Source organism: Lampetra planeri, chromosome 11, assembly GCF_965212315.1.
Source record: "Lampetra planeri chromosome 11, kcLamPlan1.2.h2, whole genome shotgun sequence".
NCBI lineage: Eukaryota > Metazoa > Chordata > Hyperoartia > Petromyzontiformes > Petromyzontidae > Lampetra > Lampetra planeri.
The window spans coordinates 9,270,696-9,294,265 of NC_136117.1; the positions used below are offsets into that span (position 1 = coordinate 9,270,696).

Sequence of the window (23,570 nt, forward strand, 5' to 3'; positions counted from 1 at the left end):
GTAGAGGGGGGGGGCTGGCGGAAGAGGGGGGGGCTGGCGGGAGAGGGGAGGAGCTGGCGGGAGAGGGGGGGGGCGGGAGAGGGGGGGGCGGGAGAGAGGGGGGGCTGGCGGAAGAGGGGGGGGCTGGCGGAAGAGGGGGGGGGGGCTGGCGGAAGAGGGGGGGGCTGGCGGTAGAGGGGGGGGGTGCTGGCGGGAGAGGGGGGGGCTGGCGGGAGAGGGGAGGAGCTGGCGGGAGAGGGGGGGGGCTGGCGGGAGAGGGGGGGGCGGGAGAGGGGGGGGGCTGGCGGAAGAGGGGGGGGCTGGCGGGAGAGGGGAGGAGCTGGCGGGAGAGGGGGGGGGCTGGCGGGAGAGGGGGGGGCGGGAGAGGGGGGGGGCTGGCGGAAGAGGGGGGGGCTGGCGGAAGAGGGGGGGGGCTGGCGGAAGAGGGGGGGGCTGGCGGTAGAGGGGGGGGTGCTGGCGGGAGAGAGGAGGGGGCCAAGACATTTTTTTGGCGCCACAGCGGTCACGTGGTGCGCGGCGTCATCCAATCAGTGCGCGGGAGCTTTCGGTTCGCGGGAAAATGGCAGAGGGTGCGTAAAGTGATTGCGGCTAGCAGCAGACTGCCGGGCGATCGGGGGCATTTCAACCGAAGGGATTGTTCGTGGTATTTTGTTGTTGTTGTCGAGGCGGCGAGAGCCCCGAAGCGAGGGAGAAGGGGAGGGCCGCGTTCCAAGAGGCGACGCTAAGGGCCGTCGCCGTTCCGCTGCGCCCATGGAGCTCGGGCCTAAGCGGGGTGAGTTACGGTTGCCATGTGTCATGTAATCTGCTGCTGTTGTTATTGTTATTATGAAGCATTGTTGATCACGTAGAAGTGTAAATATTTGCGATGGGTATTTGTTGTTGTTTGTTGACACGTCGTGAGGAGTTGCGGTGAAGCGAAGTCGAGGTGGTAATGTTGTGGGTGTTGCTTGCCGATGGAGGTCTCTGTTATCAAAGGATGGGCGATGTTCATGTTGATTAACTTTGAAGTGTTGATGTATTTAAGAGTAATGAGATACGTCAGACAATGTTCAAATCGACAACATTCAAAAATAATTCGTGGTTAGCTCATTAATTGAATTGGTGATTCCACTTGTTTCTTTTGACTGGGGCGGAAACATTGGCGTGTTTTGCAACGGGCCGTAATCTCTTATTAACATTAACATATCGCAATACATCATTCTTGTAGAACAACTAAATCCACGTTAGGGTGCATCTATAGAACAATTTCACGCAAACGTCAACATGTGTGTGATCAAAGTTGTCGGCTATCGTAAACCTCGTACGAGTGAAAGCCACCTCCGCCTATTTTACATCATCATACGTTACTTTTAATATTTAAAATGCTTGGTTGCACATTCATATAAACTTATCATCATCGTCATCTCTGGGCCGCATGTACCACACACTTGTGAAATGCCAGTCGTTGCGCAAAATGTATAGCCACTTGGGAATATTCAACCTCTCCCAGACTTTTGATATAAAGCTTTCGTGACTGCAGGGATTCATATTCTTGGTTCTTTCGGTAAAGTCACGTAGAAGGGAAATAATAAAATAATAAAAATATACAACAAAAATTCTCACGACGTATCGACTGCAAGAAAATGTTCTTGCTGTGGATTTCACACCTGATGATGATTTCTTGTGTTGCAGTCGAAACGTGAGAATTTTATTTAGATATTTTTGTTATTTTATTATTTCGCTTCTTCCGTGACTTTACCGAAATAATCAAGAATACTCTCCCAGACTCTTTAAGGACTCGTGAAACCACTGCTTTCTTCGACAAGGACTCTGATAATGTTGCTGCTGCTGCTGCTCTTGCTAAGTTCTCTCACCTCTGTTTTTTGTAGACAGCCCCAGTGCCGCATTAATATGTTGTAGGCCCCTGGGCTCCAGGTACTGTGAGGCCCCCAGTTAATATTTTAAAATAGGAAACAAAGTTAAAGAAAAATAAGATACATTTTACAAGGCTAACAACAAATAGAATTCAGCATTCACTAATGAAATAACTTTGCACTTAATCTCTGGAGGCCCTTGGGCTACAGCCGCTAAAGCCCCCGTGCCAAAATCCGGCCCTGCACAGACCCAGCAACTAGTACTTGCCAACCAGACAGAAAAAAACACGTGTCCAGGTATTCTTATACTGCATAGAGCCCTTGTCTCTCTTATCTTTTCCGGTTCCTTGTTTGTAACTGTATAGCGCAATTCATATCGATGTTTCGCGTTGTGTCTGTTTCTCATGCAGATTTCCAGTTGTTGAAATCAATGTGTATTACACTTTAATGAAAGTAAAAACAAAATTTGTATAGGGAAATATAATACTGTAGTTGTACTCCCGTTACAGTGTGTGCATGGTTGAGTTAAATTGTTGTCAGATCTGGTTTCCTGGTCACTGCAATCAGAATAGGATCAATTTCGATTTAAAGCTTTCGTGACTGCAGGGATTCATCTTCTTGGTTCTTTCGGTAAAGTCACGTAGAAGGGAAATAATAAAATAATAAAAAATACACCATAATAAAATAACATTTCTCACTAAATAGGATGACCTAAAACAAACTAAATCAAGCCCTTTGTGATCTACTTGGATGAAGACCTCTCCTGCACGCCGTTTCGGGAATCTTTGACCCATACTTTACGAGCTCCCCCCCCCCATCATCGCGGTTTGGCAACGTTTGGAAGGAACAGCAGCAGGGCCGTTTGACATGTCACTTGCCCGGAATCTTACTCGGGTTTCGTAAGCACAGTGCACTAATAGCACTGTCGCTGTATTTTTGCCCCGTGACAGGGTTAGTGATTTTATATTGAGCTTTACTCTTTCCACAATCAACTGTAATACTGCGTACGACATTACGTTCAGGTTTGCTAGCCATGAGAGAGGCATTTTACTGGTAGGAACCTCCTGGTTACACCAGCCTACATGGGGATTATTGTGTCCGTCGTGCAGGGAGGGGCTGGGTGGGGAGGGGCTGGTCACCCCGTGGTGCCCTTATAAAACTCAACGTTTAACCTACTCACGCCGGCTTGTGCCCGCCCTCACAGTCGGGCATATTTGCGGAATACACCACGCCGCCGTTGACCCTGGCCATTGACCGAGCAACCCAACGTTCCTACCAGCTCCCTCCGCAGGAATGTGTTCGTGTAGTTTTGCTACTGCATTGAAGGGGCGCAGACGACAGTGGTTTTCTGTATGGTCCATGGTTTGGGTTTCATGGCCACAATCGCACTGGGGCTTTTATTTTCCATTTATTAACGATGTGTGCGCATCGGCCTGTTTATGTTCTGATATTGTTGATAGTTATGGCAGTGTCTTTGAGCAATGTCAAAGGAGGTGCTATATTTGGGTATCGAGGTGTTTATTCTTGACGTCTGCGTTGTTCGACTGTTTGCCAGTCTTCTGTATCTGGGTGAGATTGAGTTATGTTGATCGCACGATCCCAGAATGGGTGCCAGTTTAATTTGAAGGACAGTTTGCTGATCTCGGGCCACCGGTTCATATTGCAGTGAGCTAACCACTGCTCCACCAAGAATGAACATACGAAGCAGTAATTTGCAAAAATTTCAGTTGTTGACTAGACTTGCCCAAGATGTTGACCTTAGAGCATAGTGTCCGTGTTGGTAACATAGCGTATGGATGACTTCCGCAGCTTAATAAGTGAGTTGTAACCAGGGGTGCGTGGAGCAAAGGTTAGGGTTGCCGCAATATGGCGATACAGTACTATGATATTTACTTGCCCCCTACTGGACATGTGTGAAAAGTAGCTTCGTAGCTCATCAGATTTCTCCAGAATAATTAAAGATTCTCATTCCGATTCTGACGATATATCCAATTACTCATTTACATTTTTAGAGTTGTAGAGGGCATGGCGATTATATGCCGTCATTATTTGAATTATGTATCAACTGACTGCATGTGCCTCCAGCGCTACTGATTGGGTTATCCAACTATTGAATTAATAGATGTATCGACTAAGATAACATAGTTGTTGAGGTGTCGCCTGTTAACATGTGTGCCGCTGGATGGGAAGTGACGATTTGGAGATTGGTAACATGATCGCCATCATTTGCAGCACACCCGTCATATGTTTTTGAGGGGTTTTCAGCATTCAGCAAGATTTCTGAATCACTCCCATTTTCAGAGGTTCCTGGATAATCGACCACGTAAAGTATTTTTTTTCTTGATTAATTGGCCTATTTGACAACTTGAGTGGACTGGAGTTGAATTTGTATAATATTCATACTAGAAATACAGCAAAACACAAAAAAAAAATGAAGAACAATTAAAATTTACGAGAATTTGATAACGCGATAATCATGTTGTAACATTTTGTAAAAATGTTAGTAAAGGTTTCACGTGCCTTTTTCAGATATATTTGTGCCGTGTTTGGTGAGCTTGGATCGCTTGTCGGAGATCTGCAGGCAGCAGAAGCTAAAGTGTGCTGATCTTGACATTACCCGGCACAATATTAACTACTATGAAGTGGAATACTTGTGCAACTACCAGAAAAAAGAGGTGAGTAATGCACACTCACTAAACATTTACACCATCTTTAGACAACTTTCACAAATGTTAATTCAAATTGTACTTGACTTTACACAATGAGAAATAACAAAAGCTTTACCTTTGTAGGAATGATGTGTCATTTCAGTTTTTAAATGGCATACAACTCATTTCACCATACGCTTAAATTATCATTTTTAGGATATGGAGTTTTACCTGGTGAAATGGAAAGGATACCCAGAGTCTGAAAATAGCTGGTTATCACGCAAAGATCTCAAATGCAAAGATCTGTTGAATGTCTTCCACAAAGACATGGAAAGGGAGTCGAAGAGGCAAAAACAAGTTAAAATCGTCAATGGAAAGAAGCCCAGAAAGAATGTGCGTAATCTTGACCCCACTGTGGCCGAGTACCTGAAATTAAAAGGTCAGCAGAGGCTACGACTAGCCGCCTGGCAGAAGGACCTGAACCGGAAGAAGAATCACAGCGCTCTCATCCTAGTGGAAAATGATGTCGACCTCGAGGGTCCTCCAGCGTCCTTTATATACATCAACGAGTACCGACCAATGGATGGTGTTGTCATGGCCAAAGAGCCTGTGGTTGGTTGCAGCTGCAAGGACTGCTTTTCAGAACGGGGAAATGGATGCTGCCCTACAATCAATTTTACCAGCTTTGCCTACACCAACTCTGGACGTGTGAAGGTGAAGCCCGGAACACCAATCTACGAGTGCAACTCCCTGTGCCAGTGTGGGCCCGAGTGCAAGAACAGAGTCGTGCAGAAAGGCATCCCCTTCCCACTCTGCATCTTCCGCACGGATAACGGCCGTGGCTGGGGAGTAAAAACTATGCAGAAGATCAAGAAGAACAGCTTTGTGATGGAGTATGTGGGAGAGGTAGGTGTAGTCATCAAGGACTGATATAAACAAATCTTAATATTTTATTATGCTTTTCAACAGTAAATATAATTTACATTCCTGGGATCCTACTTTTGGTTTCATGGTTAGCACACTGAAATTGTAACATAGAGGTTGCCAGTTTGATACAATCTCTTGGTGAAGCAGTTAAAATAATGGGCAAGTTTCTTAAATGCTCCCACTTCTATACACCCAACGGTATAAAAATAGGTGCACCAGCCAATTGTAAGGTTGTGTGTGGTGGGGAAAATTTTGGTGTGGCTGCTCTCACCTCTTCCAAAATATCTGGCCATGGAAGAGTAGGCTAAATACCCTCTAAGAGCTGTTGAGCTTATTTTAGTAGAGGACCTTCTGCCAGCATTGGCATAAGCAAGTGATTGCAGGACTGCACCTTTACCGTTTTCTCTTTAAAAAATATTTCTTGCATTATAGTGTACATTTTTGAATGTCAGTTGTTGGTGTTTCTGTGTGTTTTCGTGTGGAGCTCATCCCCTCGGAGGAGGCTGAACGGCGTGGTGTGATCTATGACAGGGCAGGAACAACATACCTCTTCGATCTTGACTTCTGCAATGATGACTACACTGTCGATGCAACCTTCTACGGCAACATCTCCCACTTTGTCAACCACAGCGTATGGCCGTACTTTGGTTGTGTTGTCACGTTAAAGAGTTTGGCATATATTTAAACCTGCAACTTGTGGCAATTTTGATGTTAGGAATCTTGAATTTATTTGTTATACCAATGTTACAGAGTTGAGTTTGAAGATTTGAGATAATTAGGTCCTAACTTAGTGTTATTTGGTACATTTAATGTGTCTGTTTTGAAAAGTATTGGTATAGGATTAATTTATGTTTGATGAATTTCAATCAGATATACATTTTTAATGTATATCTGATATATCTACTACCAATACATGTACTGATCTTTTGTAAATCTGGAGGGTGCTGTGTATATCATGAGTTATTTTTACCATACTAAATGCTGGACAGTGCGGGTTGATGAAAGCAGGGAGCTTAGATGTGTGAGCATCGAACGCTCTCATGTATTTCCCTCACTGCTTTCTGCCACAATTTAGTTACATGGAACTATACTAACAGTTGTGTTTGTGACTTAATACAGTTCATGCCCAATTATAGTTCATTCTCATAGGTTTAAAATACTCTAAGCCCTTATGGGTAAATAGGGGGTTAGGTCAACTGCAGCCGCGGTCACACGTCAAAACACAACTAAGTTGCCTATTCCCTCACTGAACACAAATACACTAACATTAAAAAACGAATGTTCAAGTAGCAATTAAAAACAGTAAATAATGTCATTTATCTTTGATACTGAGGGTTGAAGTCCAGTCAATGGTGGTGACGAGGATGAGGTAATGGGGGGGAGGTGGTTGTTCGAAGGAAGAGGGGCTTTGCCCACCCTCTTTCTCCGCCTCCACCTGGTGGTGGGAAGAGAGTGGTGGTGGGAGCTGGGAGATGAGACGATGCACAGAGGGAATACAGATGCTGGGTGATTTCAAATTGCAAGTGGCGGTCGCCATGTTAAACCATGGATACACAAAATTCATCGCGGTTAGAAAATGTACATGCCGAAGGAAAATAGTGACTCGATAAATACCGCAAATGCAAAGAACCAGTTGGGAAGGGATTGCTCTGTTTGATTTCTTTAAAGCACACATCACTAAGTGGTATGAGCTTTTTTCTTCCAATAACCCTTTGATGTTTATAGATTTGAACACCCATTTTATACCACTGTTTCGTTTCCTAGCATGATGCAAAGTAAGCAATGTCACAATCTCGCGCGAGTCATTTTGAGGCCTCAGCATGGCATTTACAACCAGCTATAACAATTGTCGGTGGTCAAACCACTTCCATGGCTGATACAGAGTAGGGAGGCCTGTATCCGGTAATTAATTGACAAAAGGGTGTAAGTTTATTTTTACTTAATTTGATTATGCCAATTGACTGCTTTACTTTTGTGTGCAGTGTGAGCCAAACCTGCAGGTGTACAGCACTTTCATCAATAACCATGACTTCAGTCAACCACGCATTGCCTTCTTTGCCATGGATGACTTAGCAGCTGGGGAAGAGCTGACATTTGATTACAACATCAAAGGTGAGCTACCTACACTGAGTGGTTCTGCTATCTGCCAAATATTTTAGTCTGGTACCCGAGTACATAATGACACGTGCAATTCTAAAAATTGCTTGCACAGTTTTAGAAATTAGTTTAACACGTCGGCTTTCGCGACCAATATTATTCATAAGAGAGTTTTTTGGTTTAGATTGAAATTTGGTATGTTTTTTTTCATACAGCACTTAGGGTCTCACTACAATTGCTCTAACCCAAAAACCTTTATTATGAGTTTTAGAAATTGGTTACACAATTTATTTTCATTTCATCAGTTAATTTATATCAGGAGTTCAGCGGTGGTCAGGAACACTTGTACATCGATTGTCCATGTCAAAAATGTGAGTTATAATTAATAAAAAAAGTTGACATTAATTCTAATATAAAAAAAATATGACGAACATAAATATACGTAGCTCTAGATTTGAAGCTTTCGTGACTGCAATGATTCATATTCTTAGGTTTTTTCGGTAAAGTCACGTAGGTAAAACATTAAAATTAATGAAAGTAAAAAAATAATAATAATAAATAAATAAATGAATAAATAAATAAAATTCACGACGTTTCGGAGGCAACACAAGTCTCCGTCATCAGGTGGGACCGTCACAGCCGAATTAGCTGCATCAAGTGAAGCAATGATTCAAGATGTAATCCCTTATAAGCAAGTTGAAGGGAGGTGGAGAGGGGGGGTGGAGAGCTTATCAGGCTGTGGTAGCCAATGAATGGAAACGTATCGGGAGGGAGGAGGAGCGGTGATCAAAGACTGCACGTAGTGCTCAACACAATGAATGGAGACGTGTCGGGACGGAGGGCGAGCGGCGATCAAAGACTGCACGCAGTGCTCAACACAATGAATGGAGACGCGCCGGGACGGAGGGCGAGCGGTGATCAAAGACATCACGTAGTGCTCAACACAATGAATGGAAACGTGTCGGGACGGAGGGCGAGCGGTGATCAAAGAACAATGAAGAGATTACTGTTAAACACTGGGGATGTTAACACTCTGTGAAGTAAATTAAAATTAAAATAGTGCCTGTCAGATAAGATGGTCCAAAAAGTGTAATTAAGTCTTTTTTGCGTGGTTAATAACATCTTTCCAGTGATTACTGAAAGATGTTATTAACCACGCAAAAAAGACTTAATTACTGAAAGATGTTATTAACCACGCAAAAAAGACTTAATTACACTTTTTGGACCATCTTATCTGACAGGCACTATTTTAATTTACTTCACCGAGTGTTAACATCCCCAGTGTTTAACAGTAATCTCTTCATTGTTCTTTGATCACCGCTCGCCCTCCATCCCGACACGTTTCCATTCATTGTGTTGAGCACTACGTGATGTCTTTGATCACCGCTCGCCCTCCGTCCCGGCGCGTCTCCATTCATTGTGTTGAGCACTGCGTGCAGTCTTTGATCGCCGCTCGCCCTCCGTCCCGACACGTCTCCATTCATTGTGTTGAGCACTACGTGCAGTCTTTGGTCACCGCTCCTCCTCCCTCCCGATACGTTTCCATTCATTGGCTACCACAGCCTGATAAGCTCTCCACCCCCCCTCTCCACCTCCCTTCAACTTGCTTATAAGGGATTACATCTTGAATCATTGCTTCACTTGATGCAGCTAATTCGGCTGTGACGGTCCCACCTGATGACGGAGACTTGTGTTGCCTCCGAAACGTCGTGAATTTTTTTTTTTTTATTTTACTTTCATTAATTTTAATGTTTTACCTACGTGACTTTACCGAAAAAACCTAAGAATATACGTAGCTCGGCTACAGGCTGGCTGAAGTGTACGGAGTGACGATGTCATGTCGGTCATGTTGCATGGGGTTGTATTCCTTATGGCAGTGATTACAACCCTGAGAAACTTCTGCAACTCACCCACAGAATTGCAATCTCACTAGGAAACACATTTCCTTTGAAATTTGGTATGTTTTTTTTTCATACAGCACTTAGGATCTCACTATAATTGCTACCTGCTGCATTTTATCAGAATGTTCTGGCCTCTGGAAAGCCCAAAATACCTTATCTACTTGTGCACATGATTGTTTCTCACCAGCAGTTATTGAATGGAAGAGGAGGAGCTGGCAAAACACCTGCTGAAAATATTCCCATTGTAATTAATTTAATGTTTTGGTCAAACAAAAAACTGACTTGCAACATTGTTGACTGGGGGAGCGTATGTTACAAATAGTCCTTATTTTTATAACTTGAGATTTTTAAACTGCTTGCAGATAGTTGTCATAACTGGATATGATTACTTAGAAATACTGTTTTCATGTTTCATGTTGTATCTTTCTTGTTTCAGAAATGACAGAAGATGTGGCTGATACTTCCAATAGCCTGATTCAAGCGAGCCCACTTTCCAGTCACAAATGCCAAGATTCCAGTAGCCGGGCTTTGCATGGTCAAGTCACCAATGGCCCTGTTGCCATTGCTTCCTATTCAATTGCACCAGATTCCATTGGATCTGTCCCTAATGGGAATATTGTAAATGGCCAGGTTTTAAATACTCCAATATCTAATGGTCTGGTGCCAAACGGTTTGGTTAAAAATGATCTGATTTCAAATAGTTCAAGTCAAAATGAGTCGTGTAACAAAGACACTGCGCTTCATACCACTGTGACCACAAGCCCCAAGAAGAGAGCCCGCATTACCTGTAAATGTGGAGCAAGTACATGTCGGAAATTTTTATACTGAAACCCATCACCTCCGCTGTGTTCGAATTATTCATTTTCTAAAACGAGGAGCTTTATTGCGAGTGGTATGTTGAACTCGTTACCACCTAATTAATGCAGCTTTGTAAATAAAATCATAACTCCACTTCTATTTAAATTAAATCAATGCAGGATTTGATTTGTGGTTTATATTCATAATACATTTTTAGGTCGGATTGTATAAATAAAATGTGTAGTTTACCGTCCCCCACCCCACAGCCAATTGCTTTTATAAACGTTTCAATTTATGCTGCTTAGGCACGCGTACATTGGCACATTTGTTCACGTGACAACAATAAATTGAATGCGGAGGATGGTGTAAAACGTACTTGCAATATTACCCAAAAATCTATTCTGCATTGCAATATTCGTTGTGAAATTCTATGCTTCTAAGTGGTTTTTTATTGTTTTGTGTTACCATGCATGACTTAAATTGCCTTTACAGAAGTAAAATGGCTCATCTAAGATGCTGGCAAATGTGTGCTGTGTGCTTATAAAAGTTTCCATTTTAGTGCTGTGGCTGTGGAAAATATTTTTTTATCAACAATTGTCAGTACATTGCTAAGTACATTATTCCATTTGGCCTGAGGATATTTTTAATTTACATTTAGAAAGTTTATACAGATTAAAACAATTATCAAGAGTCTTGACTTTGTTTTTCTTGAAATGCATTTCCTATTTTAAAACCTTGCCAGCTAATTGCTTAAATTATGCTAAACTAATTAGCCATATGTGACAATGAGATTTGTCATTAGAATGTCAAGGTTTTAAGCCTCATTGCTACATAATGAGGGTCAATGTTGAATTCAAGTCAAATGAAAGTATTTTGTCAAATTTTAACCACGTGTGTATTTCCTTCATGTTCGAAGACTGATGTGCTTTGTGAACTAGCATGAGAGCGTTAAGAAATGTGATACTTGTATTATGACTTATTGGAATATTTCCATAAATACAGAATATACAAGTCCATTTTGTTTTAACTACATAAAATATACAAATATTGAATGTTACTTAATGGCATTAATAATTGCTATATATTTCAAAATCCAAATCCTGTGCATCGGTAAAACTTTTGTATGGATTTGCAGCACTTGTTAAAGTTTATTTGCTGTGAAATATTCAGTAGAACATGAAAGGTATTATTGGAGTGGTACCGTAAGTATTGACTGAGATGAACTGCATTTGTAGAACTTGACAACTTTAATAAATTTTATGTGGCTATTAAGTAGACTTATTTGAAAACTACCTTTGTTTAATCAGGCTGGCAACAGTTTTTCCCCCTGACATACGGTTCGAGAGATACAAAGTGTGACAAACGGAAGGATGGACACGTGCATTATATACAGAAATCCCTCACCAAGCGTGTTATTTCGCATCCGCGGTAGTTATGTATCCACGGTTTTCTTTCGGCATACCAATTTGCTAACCGCGGGATGGAGTTTTGCGTATCCGCGCTTTAGCACGGCGACCGGCACTTGTAATTCAAAATCACCTGCATCTGTATTTCCTCCGTGCATCATCTCATCTCCCAGCTTCCATCACCAACGCTCTCTCGCATAGTGACTGTTGTCGTGTGTGGACGTTGTACTGTCACGCATTATTCAGCATTTTTAGACCTTCAATTATTAGCATGAATTTTGCCCTTAATCATGGCCCTTAGCGTGCAACCAAGAGGGTGTGCAAAGCCCCTCTTCTGTTTTGAGGTGGTGAGACTCGGTGTTCATTGGAGCAGCCACAGCAGGTTCGGTATCCAGGTATTCTTGATTTAAAAGAATGTAAAAGTTATCCTAAAATCAGCTTAAAATGCAGCCGCGTCCAAGGCACCAGATCAACCATTCCCCAAGATATCTCCCGATTAGTTTATCAGTTTAACGCTTAGGCTTTCGCGACCCAATATCGATCCATCGATCTAACCCAAAAGAACCCTGTATTATGGAAGACCCCTTGATATTTGGCTGTCCCCTTTATGTAGGTGGAGAGCTCTCCCTTAATTAAATTATGCCATTATTACACCCAGCTGTTCCCAAATTACCTTATTTTTTGGGGAGGTACCACACCGCTCAAGCAATCCTGGGTGTGCGTCAACAGCCTCCAGCCCCACAAAGTACCCAGCCCCCAGCCATCGCAACCACAGACGTGGCAACAGATCACAGCATTTCTCACAACCACCTCCACATTAACTCATTCCTCGTCATCTTCATCACCACCACGGACTTCAACCCTCAGCATTAAAGGTAAATAGCATTACTCGTTTTTTTACTGTTATTTTAACATGTATTTATTTTATGTCATTGTGCATTTCATTTCTTTATTGAAGAAACGGGCAACTTTGGCTTTGACGAGTGTGGCTGCTGCCACGGTTGCCCTTAACCCCCATTTCGAATAAGGCCTTAAGTCTTCTGGAACGTAACCCCCGCGGTTTGCGAGGGATTTCCGAATGTACATATTTGTACCGCCCACCAGACCAGACTCAATTTGCCACTCCGACGACACAAACCAGACACCTCGCCATTTGGTAGACCCACCACACTACTTTGCTGGAACGCAGCAAACATCACCCACCACTCACTTGACACCGACCACCAGCCTCATTGTTTCCATACACCAGACCAACCGATTAGTCACCAAACCCACACACCTATAACATCAAGATTTTTTCTATATTACATCCACGCACCAAACCACTGCATTAATGCACATTCCAGTACACACTACACCACTAAGCTGTACACCATACCACAGATCCACAAAACGACACCTTCAACTGCACTCCACCAAACGACTGGACTCCATAAAACACCACAAAACACCACACCATACTATTGTATTACTTTACATTACCCACTATGATACAGACTACACCACTTCTGTACATTACATTATTTAACTGCGCGACTGAACACTACACAACAGAAAACCCATTGTATAATTGATGGTTTCCCTTACTCTCATTCACTTACTCATTCCTCCCTCTTTCACCGATGCAATTCTGCCACTCTTCAAAGATTTACTCATTTGCACACATGGCCTGGAGAACAGCAGAACATTTGATTATGCAAAGGACAAAGTCCTTTGGTGTACATATACGCAGATTTGTTTTAGATTAAAACAAGTTTTTCAGGTAAAACGTATCCTTACCATAATTTTCATTCTTACCTCATACCACTCATTCATTCGCTCACTGCCAACTATATCCCAGCCTCCCATGCAGACTGTCCGGGACCTCCCACTTTGCTCCCCAACTCCCTGTGACAGCCATTGCCAAGGATGCCTGTTTTTGGGATGCCTGTTGGTAGACTGATGGCCGAGTCTTCCTACTAGCAGCAAAACATTTTAATTTGCGATGCACACAAGTGATTTATTCGGCTTCTCGGGTTTAGAATTTTGCAGTCCTCAAGTGCTTTTTGTTCCATGCCCATAACTCAGAAAAAACAGGTCGTGGAAAAACACTTTTTGGCACATCTTCAGCCAGACTTGCAATCAATATAAAATGTCTACAGTATCTTTCAAAATGTGGATATGTATAAGGTTCGTTAAAAATGCCAAATACGTACAGCAGGATATGTTTTGGCATGGATTACTATGTTCATTATATACTGATAAAATACATTAATTTTTCAAAGCACATTTTCACCATGAATTGTGCGACCCATTTGCTAGATTTACGTAAATGTCTAATAATTCACGTTCAGGCGGAGGAAGGGTCTCTGGTGTGGCAGAGATCTCAAAGTCTGATGATCCCTGCGAGTCCTGTGGCACAGAGCTCTTTCCGCACACACAGTCTCTGCTGGCAATGTTTGTATGCTCCATGCAGCCTTGACTATTTTCAAGTGGTAATATTTCTTTTAGACCATTATTTCTCGTTGTACACAACTGTTTAGCTTCTGATAATTTAACATTTCCACATTTGATGTCCTCAATATCTGACTTGGCAAGCAATGCCATTGCACTGTGGTCTAATGGAATATCTAAATGTGCTCCTGAATGCATAGCTTGCATATGGGTGATTCCTTCACTTTGAGGACGAACACTCGTGAAGTTGAAATCTTGAGAACTTAAAATTTCTGTGTCCGTGACATCGGAAATGTGTGTAGAATCAGATTGTTGGGAGCACTGTTTACAGCTGCTTGCACAATCATCTGTGTCCGAGTCTGAAAATAGTACAGGGGTGCCAGGGTTGTCCATTGTGTCTGCATATTGACAGCAACCACTCTCAGCAACAACATCAACAGCAGCAGGAGCAGCAACTGTGGAAAAGAAGGCACCCCAAGTAAGTTCGGGACTGATTGTTGCAATATTGCTGCTTGCGTCTTTGCAGTGAGCATCGTCGTTTTGGACAACAGAGGTGTGCTCCTTGGTCGATGTTTCATTGCAGGTTCCATTTCCCTGTCGTCCAGTGCTGCCTGCATTTTCACTGGGTGTGGTGCAGGGAGGTTCATCGGCATTCTGTACTTTTTTTCGACGGGCAGGTGGCTCTGGCGTATCATCAAAAAGATCCAGGAGGCAACTTTCTGAAAAGAAAAGTCATAATGCATTGTAATGATGTGTGCAATGTATTATATAGTTACATGAACTAATTTGTTTCGGAGGCTTGCACATTTGTTTAAGCACTACAAATGTTGCTGTTATAAAATTACGGAATAAGTATGTAATTCGGAAGAGGTATGCAAGATAATAATTTTACCTGCATCACTGATAGATCTTTTTGCACACTCCAGCGATCCAAGTGGCTGGTAATCTGACTCTGCGGAATTCGGCTCTTGATAGGAGTATGGTCGTAGCCTGACAGTTGTTAAAATAAAACGGAAATTGCATTAGTGTGAAAGCATGATTGTTTGTATGTAATATATCTTTATTTTAAGTGCTGTGTGTAAATAACTGTTAATGTTTAAAAACTGCTTTCACAATGCTTACATCTCTTTGATCTCTTCTACAGTTTTGCCCTTTGGAATGACGTTTGGAAAAATGTTGGCAGGCTTAATGTAGGATATGAAGTCTTCTATCTGCAAAAAACACAAAATGCCTCGTTCACAATGCAAGTAGCATGTCAGTTACTTGAGCTATGTTTGTCCTGAATGTTGTGTACCTCGCTGAAGGAAGAGTGGAATGAAAAGCAAGCTCTGTATGATGATTCCCCAGTCCTACAAATAAAAAGAAAAGTCATTGTTTTTCATTATTAGCATAATACATCATACATATATACAACCAAATGTATCTGTTGCCTTTGTATGATCGAAAATATTTTTTTTCACCTCACGATGATTTTGGTCTTCTTGTTTCTCTGTGTGAACCACATTGTTGAAGGTTTGATGCTCATCATGTGAAGTGGCTTTCCGTTGGCATCTTCTTCTCTGCACGGGAGACGGCGTCCTTCACAAAACCCAGCATCCTGAACGCGGCAGAATTAATTTGTTAAAAATCCCAAGAATTCATATTAACAAAATCATATCTGCTATCAATAACTTGCCTGAAGAACATTTTAATCAGTTATATGACCTGCAATGACATGGATTGGAAATACGGACCCAAGTAAAAAGAAACAAAAGCTGAAAAGTGCAAAAAAGTATGGAGACACATGCTTATAATTACATTGAGAAAAACAGGAATGCATAGATGAGACAGTGAATGTGAATCGAAGACATATCGACCGTTACGGAAACTGGACTTGTTCACAATGCATAGCTAGTAGTGGTGATGGGCAATGATTGCATTGGTTGGAGAATGGCAACCAAAGGAGAGAATAAACAGAAAAGGATGTTCACCATGGAAGTGGAGCAATGAGAAGTTAATGTTGAGGACTGAGATTAATTGCGGCATTGCAAGGCTACAAGGAATAGCGATGGGCTGGAGAGGCCTGCTGTGGATAGACAATTGATGACGACGATGACAAATGTAATGTGCCAACAAGTCTACACTTGTAAGGACGAGTTTTTGACGCAGGTTACATAAACATGCTTGCTTTGAAGAAGATGTTGCAGTCTTTTTGTAAGCCTGATAAACAGTTGCTGGTGATGATAATTGTTTTTTTACCCTTTAATCTGGCAACAAAACTGACACCTTTTTTTACGAGGAGTCATGTTTGCATAGACCACAATACCTGCAGTCATAATGCAAACAAAAAACATAACTCTGATAATGTACGCACTGTCCTTGAAGTTGATTGGTCCACACCCGAGACAGCTTTCCTTAGAGCCTAGTCTCACATGGGTTGGACCAGATGACGCCAAAAGGCGCACAACTCAAAGACAATGCACCATCAGAGTATGAGAGCTCGGGGTAAGCATTTACACCATTGGTACCTCATTTGCCAGTAAAAAATATGATAATTGGTTTTTTACCCTTTTATCTAGCAACAAAACTGACACCTTTTTTACGAGGAGTCATGTTTGCATAGACCACAATACCTGCAGTCATAATGCAAACATGACTGCTCGTAAAAAAGGTGTCAGTTTTGTTGCCAGATAAAAGGGTAAAAAAACAATTATCAGATTTTTTACTGGCAAATGAGGTACCAATGGTGTGAGTTGCTGGTGATGTTTGAAGTATGGCACCTTTGGAAAACGGCAGGCGTGGATCTGAGTATTGCTGTCATGAGTCACATGATCCAAAATATCAGGCATGTTCTGAAACATCTCCAGGTACCCCAGGTGCACCTACCACACACGAACACACACAAGTCTCAGTTCACAATTGGTACCAGGAAATATCAAGCTTAATAGGCGAATCCTTATATTTTGATGTTATAACCTGTCTTTTTATCGATGTCATATCAAGTATCTTCAGCATATCTTTATTTTCCCTTCAACAATGCAATTATCAATGCAACATCGAATGGAAACGGCATAAAAGTGATAACGTCATGTGGTTAATGGATGAGCGTTATGTCTAGTGAATTAAATGGACTTCATTGGAAGTTATTACTTCGTGTCATTTTGATTAAAAACATATGTCAAGATATTTTCACGTATTTTTTTAACATGTGTGTCGAGATTCCCCATATATGCCAAGTATGACATGTACTATCTCGTGAAGTCAGAGATTAGTGGATTCTGAGATTTGTTAAAATGTTGGATTTGAAAGACAAACTTTACATCATTGGTGAACCATCTATTTAATGCTTTAATAAGGAATGCCACAACAATCAATCCCATACCTTTTGACCAAACTCCCGGCTCAGGTGAGTGAAGAGGTATTCATAGCCATAGGCTGCCTTGCAGTTCAGCCAGATCACATGTTGGGGACTTTGTGTAATCCAACCACGGACCAGATTTAAAATTCCTTTTAAACAATCTTCCTGTAAAAACATAATGTAATTACATTTTACATCAAATTTACATTTTACATGTTAAGTGTAATAAATATAGGTATTGTAGGGAATATCTTACCCGGCTTGGAATGTAGTAGCACACTGGGTCACAAAATGTGGTATCCAAATATATGCTTTTGATACGTTTAATGCTGAAGTAAAAAATGAAATACAATGACACGTTAGATATGTTAGATATCAGTGTTAATAGCCATAAGAAAACTGTAATCAAACATAAAAAAAATCCACGTTAAATTCAAGTGAGTAAATAAATATAAGCCATATTTGTGAATGCCACAATTGAGCTGTGGAACCCTTGAATTTAACATTACCCATCAACAATGCTGTGTGGACTCAGCATTGATATGCTGGAGCACTGTGTGGTGCGCACAGCACTTGCCTGCCAGCTGAGTGCAGGGCCCCCATGCGGGAAACCCCTCCACGAGGCAGCCGGAAATCACCCGTGTAAAGCACCGTCCCATGGTCCCCTTCAAACAGGAACCTGCAAAGAGAACGATCCGTACAATTGATCATATGGAGATATGTCTATCATGCCACTTACAAATCAAGAACCAAAGGTAGAACAAGGCACAATACACCATGAATATTTAAATAAATGCAACTTTTGTAAAAGGAAGGTTAAGAGTTTTGAGAGATAATTATCTTACTTGTGATGTAGGCAATGTTTTTTGTGATTGGCATGAAGACATTCCAATGTGACATTTACTTTTTGCTGCAATGAGCATGTGGCAATAAGTAAGGTTCACCGGCAAATTGGCGCAAAAGTGAAAACGCAAAACGACTGGTCTATCCGAATGCTCAATTGTTGTTAACAGTGCACTAAATTTAAACATAATCATTGTAATAACTATGAATGTCTATGTGCAACGCTCACATGACGGAGCCTGGGCAGTGACCCGCCGGAAGAAGTGTAACCACCAAATCTGTTTTCTGAAAAATAAATACAATGTATTAAGTAAAAATTAATCATCTGGCCAAATGTCAAATGTACATACATGTTATTGTGGGTGTTTGGTGGGGGATTCGTGTGCAGTTGCAGGAAGTTACTTGTTTCGTTTTATCATCTGTCAGGGAAATCTGGGTCGGAGTGTCCACTTCAATTGCTACCTTCAACAATGCACAGCACAATTGGCATTAGTTAGTCAGTGTTTAACTTCCGTACTTTACGTGCCATAATACGTTTAATAACTCAGAAATGTGCGTGCATGGTGGCCGTTAATATTAACTTACCGTAAACTGTTCAAGGAAACGATACCTCCAGTTGCTAAGCAGAAGCTCCCGGGTGACGGGTGAGCAGTAGAGATGCAGACCTGGGCTGAGAAATACTGGCTGGTGAGTGACTTTACCGAGCTGAACTGCATTACCACATCAATTACACTGGTCAACAACAAAAAAACACATTTGTTTCTGGCCTGGACTTTTGCAGCTGTTTTAGACTAATTTCAGGGTGCTGATTCTAAATCTGATCTCAGATTTGCTCTATCACATCTCATTTTTATGCTATCGGCATACCCCATTTTCATTGATTTTACCCGAAATTAACTGTCACTTATGATTGCAAGTTGTTGCGAGTCAGTGACTGCTTTAGTGTTAAAATATGGTGCTGTATTTTTAGGATAGTGTTTATGATATCATTTTATGTAGATATCCACATTTATTTAATATTTTTCTTCTGCAGTTTTTATTGAAAATGCAATATTTGATATCTCAAAAACCTGATGTGATAGACAAAAACTGATGCCAGATTTGGAATCAGCACCCCAAAATTAACTTAAAACCGTTGGAATACCTTATGCCAGAAAAAGTGTGTTGACCAGTGTTATCAAAGTGAAATATCTCCGTGAAAAAGTCTGCATTCAGATTATAAATCAACATCTGTCAATGTGTGTGCATTGTGTCAAACTTGTGTTGTTAACATGAGTTGGAGTAAAATGGAACAGTCACACTAGTAACAATTAAAGTTAGCATAGTACAGTTTCTGATTTACATTAACATATATGACTGCATTATTATCGAGCAGGTAATACAAATTACCTTTTCTCAAGCTTTTTTCTCAGTGCTTCCGAATATAATCCCACCATATGATCTGGATCAAAAACAAAAATACATCAACGTGTCAATGTATTCAATTACAAGTGACTACTAAACAGTAACATTGCTGTAATTTATTTGATATGGCAGTAAGATATGAAATGATAATGCACATCATGTATTAAGATGTACATGCATGTCTTAATTTCATAATATATTAGGTCAGTTACGAAAAAATATATTGTTGGTTTCATCTACAATATTGTTAGTACAATCTGTTTTTGATATAACTGACGTTTGTGAAATTGTGCCTAACGAAGCTTAAAACTCGTAGACAGCTTACGGAGCTCCTGTTAAGAGATATATAGACGGTACATTCTGCATAGTTGCCTACAACCAGTTGCGCCCGATCTGGTTGGATCCTGGAAGGCAAGCAGAGTTGGGCCTGGTTCGTACTTGGATGGGTGACTGCCTTGGTTTAGGCTTGGGCTGTGACGTGGCCAGATGGAAGTGCAGCAATTGATGCTTTAATAATTGTTCCACCCTTGTCATGGGTGCAATATCTATGGGTTCCCCGCTTTCCTTATACATGCGAAACAACGATTTATGCAATTGTCCAAAGAAACCAATGAAGGGCCCTTCTGAAAAAAGACTTATCGACTGAGTGAGGCATTTCTCGGTTAAAATGGCATTATGGGTATCATTACGTCTTGAGTCGCACTTGCATTCAAACAATAAAAAAGTGATCGTTAGTATTTATTATCCGCAGGACTATTCTATTTGCTGCCAGAACCTATCCGCGGGGAATTCTGTCATTTGCTGGACAAGTATCGCGGATGAGGATCATACCTGTCAACCCCATATCAGTGCCTAGCTTATTACACACCAATTCAAACGCTATTGGTCACCCCGTGCGCTTATAAATCTCAACGTTCATCCTACAAAGTCCCATTACAAGGGAGAAACACAAACAAATAGACAAAAGGACTTTTTTGCCCGTATTGAAACGGCTGTACGCCGTGTGGACCTGAAAACTAAATTCCCATGGACAAAAATACGGGCTAAACCGTATGGGTTGACATGTTTGGAGGATTCACCCGGAACTGGCAGAGAATCAGACATCATCCGCGATGGCCCGAGATCTCCTGTCCCAACTTGATGATGGTGGCGATAAAGCAGAATCTGATGCTGCTGATAAGAATGACCATGGGGCGGATAAACTCTGATAACAGAATAGTAATTCGCTACCACTTTCCAGGGGGTAACATCGGGGCCGTCCATAAATGACGTCACGTACCTAGGGGGGGGGTCAGACATTTGTGACGATGTGTGATGGGGGGGGGTGTGAAAATGTGACGTCACATAAAAATGCACAACTTTAAATAGATATAGACAACACGTTCGACTTAATTAAATGGACTTTTTAATGTTTTCTCCTACAACATCAGAGTGCAGCGCCACATTAAATACGCACTACAATGACAATAGTTTAAAGCGATTTGAAGCATGTTTTATTTTTTTGGGGGGCAGAGCTTTGTGACGTCATATTTGAGGGGGGGTCTGACTTTTTGTGACGCCGTGTGACGAGGGGGGGGTCAAAAATCGTCCAAAATCGCGTGACGTCATTTATGGACGGCCCCATATCCGCGAAACAGGCGCGGATAACAGGAAGAAACACTTTAAAGATATCCTGCAGACTGAGTTTTTAATTTTTTATGTCCACACGGATTATCCCATTTAGCAATTTTCTTGACAAAGGAAATCCGTTATTGATGTTGTTGAGTACAGTCGAAACGAAAACGTCCATGTAACAGAGAACGAATACAGGGTGGTGAAGGAACATGATACAATACTACTAGAGTAGTTACACAGCACGAGTTTCCACGGACAGATATTCACGTCGCGGAAGAGAGGCGTCAAAGATGAATAATATCAATAAAGAGGTTCAAGTTCATTCAAGTTCATTTATTAGGTATAGCCCTGTGAGCCATTCGGCTCTTGAATCGGGTGCAACCGCAACAAACAAAAAACAGAAACATGAACAAGAAAACATCTTAAAGTGACTATGTGACTTTGTGCAAACAGAAAATCCAAGAAAAGACAGCAAAATATTGCAGAAAAAGCACCGTACACCAACACTGTGTGCAAAAATCCCAGTGGGATGCAAGTCAAACAACAAGCACAAGACAACTTAGATTAAGGCCATCCGTCTAACTCTGTACTACAACAAACAAACATGACCAAACCAAAAAACGTTTCGAAAATCACCAAAATAAAGCCATAAAAGCAATGAAACAGTGATCATAGGAACAAGGTCGTGGATAAGAGGCGCTCCACTGCTGGACGTTTGCAATAAAGAGCTTTATAGCTCTGCGGATTCCTCCAGTATAACACGTTCTGATACTCTTTGGTTCTTTCGGTAAAGTCACGTAGGTAGAAAATTAATAATCGATCTCGACGTATCGATCGCAACAGCAAGCGACCGTCTTGAGGTGAGAGATTCAGACTGCTATAAATAATGCCTCGTCCACAGCAGTTCGATTCTCTCACCTGAAGACGGTCGCTTGTTGTTGCGATCGATACGTCGTGATCGATTATTATTTTCCTTCTCATAATAAACGTTTTTGGGTTAAATCACGTTATTTATAAATGTGTCGTAACCCTCAATAATGTTTCTACCGACGTGACTTTACCGAAAGAACCAGAGACTATCGATTGCTGCAGTCACGAACGCTTCAAATCAATATCGAACATTCGAATTCTGCCCAATTCTGAACGCGACTTCGGCGTTGAGAGGCCCGCAGCTGCCCCCCAATCGACTCATTGATCTGCTCCCGGCACCTATCGGTGTCCCTGCAGCCGCCCCCAAATCGACTCATTGATCCGCTCCCGGCACCTATCGGTGTCACCGCAGCCGCCCCCCAATCGACTCATTGATCCGCTCCCGGCACCTATCGGTGTCCCTGCAGCCGCCCCCTAATCGACTCATTGATCCGCTCCCGGCACCTATCGGTGTCCCCGCAGCCGCCCCCTAATCGACTCATTGATCCACTCTCGGCACCTATCCGTGTCCCTGCAGCCGCCCACCAATCGACTCATTGATCCGCTCCCGGCACCTATCGGTGTCCCTGCAGCCGCCCCCTAATCGACTCATTGATCCGCTCCCGGCACCTATCGGTGTCCCTGCAGCCGCCCCCTAATCGACTCATTGATCCGCTCTCGGCACCTATCGGTGTCCCTGCAGCCGCCCCCCAATCGACTCATTGATCCGCTCCCGGCACCTATTGGTGTCCCTGCAGCCGCCCCCTAATCGACTCATTGATCCGCTCCCGGCACCTATCGGTGTCCCCGCAGCCGCCCCCCAATCGACTCATTGATCCGCTCCCGGCACCCGTCGGTGTCTCCGTTCGACGAACGAATTCGTTCGTCCACTCACCCTGGTGGCAGTGGGACAGAAAGAAAGCTCTGGCGTTGACGTTGTCTCTGTCGAAGCGGTCGATGGACACGGATGGATACTCCGCGGTTTTGCCGAGGAACGAACTCATGGCGGAAATCCCTGGGCCGTGAATCGCTCTCCACCCTCACCCCACCACCATCCACATCGATTACAATCGATACGGTGCTGCCCACAAGACATCATCAGTGTGAGGCCCCCCCCACGTTTGAAACCATCGTGGTGAGACGATGATGGGGGTTGTTGTCACATTCGTGTTCAGTATTGGCCGCACTAAAGGCGAGCAGGGCCCGTGGGCCTTGCAATGGAGAACGCTGCTAAGTGGACTATCTAAAAACGGAATTATATTGCGTTAAATTTATATTAAAGTGAAATCGCATTAAAATTTGTATGAAATCGACGAAGTTTCGGGCAATTATTTGGTAGGGCCCCCTTGGTAGCACACAGCTCGCGCGGCTCGTTAGCCAATCAGAACATCGGCTCGCGC

At 42.4% G+C, this 23,570-nt stretch overlaps 2 protein-coding genes across 2 annotated transcripts; one reads left to right on the plus strand and one right to left on the minus strand.

Moving 5' to 3' along the window:
• The first annotated feature begins 502 nt into the window (after window positions 1–502).
• SUV39H2 (SUV39H2 histone lysine methyltransferase) lies at window positions 503–11,496 on the plus strand. Its single transcript, XM_078598774.1, has 6 exons — window positions 503–772; window positions 4,383–4,528; window positions 4,718–5,407; window positions 5,913–6,059; window positions 7,411–7,540; window positions 9,863–11,496. Exons 1-6 carry the CDS (start codon window positions 751–753, stop codon window positions 10,252–10,254), a joined length of 1,527 nt encoding a protein of 508 aa, XP_078454900.1. The 5' UTR covers window positions 503–750; the 3' UTR covers window positions 10,255–11,496.
• DCLRE1C (DNA cross-link repair 1C) lies at window positions 11,452–23,553 on the minus strand. Its single transcript, XM_078598773.1, has 14 exons — window positions 23,066–23,553; window positions 19,633–19,684; window positions 18,829–18,913; window positions 18,646–18,705; window positions 18,473–18,528; window positions 17,978–18,079; window positions 17,657–17,729; window positions 17,425–17,565; window positions 16,823–16,924; window positions 15,524–15,660; window positions 15,358–15,412; window positions 15,186–15,274; window positions 14,956–15,053; window positions 11,452–14,782 (listed from the first exon to the last, which is right to left on the minus strand). The coding sequence occupies exons 1-14, from the start codon at window positions 23,172–23,174 to the stop codon at window positions 13,902–13,904; spliced, it is 2,040 nt and encodes a 679-aa protein (XP_078454899.1). The 5' UTR covers window positions 23,175–23,553; the 3' UTR covers window positions 11,452–13,901.
• Window positions 23,554–23,570: the final 17 nt, after the last annotated feature.

Excerpts from the sequence above, each read along its gene's own strand:
- DCLRE1C (XM_078598773.1), bottom strand. The coding sequence starts at position 23,174 with ATGAGTTCGTTCCTCGGCAAAACCGCGGAGTATCCATCCGTGTCCATC. Across the intron at positions 19,685-23,065 it reads TCTGTCCCACTGCCACCAGG|ATCATATGGTGGGATTATAT; the intron begins GTGAGTGGACGA and ends TTTTTGATCCAG. Across the intron at positions 18,080-18,472 it reads CACTGCCCAGGCTCCGTCAT|GTTCCTGTTTGAAGGGGACC; the intron begins GTGAGCGTTGCA and ends TTCTCTTTGCAG.
- SUV39H2 (XM_078598774.1), top strand. The coding sequence starts at position 751 with ATGGAGCTCGGGCCTAAGCGGG. Across the intron at positions 5,408-5,912 it reads TGATGGAGTATGTGGGAGAG|CTCATCCCCTCGGAGGAGGC; the intron begins GTAGGTGTAGTC and ends TTTCGTGTGGAG. Across the intron at positions 7,541-9,862 it reads ATTTGATTACAACATCAAAG|AAATGACAGAAGATGTGGCT; the intron begins GTGAGCTACCTA and ends TTCTTGTTTCAG.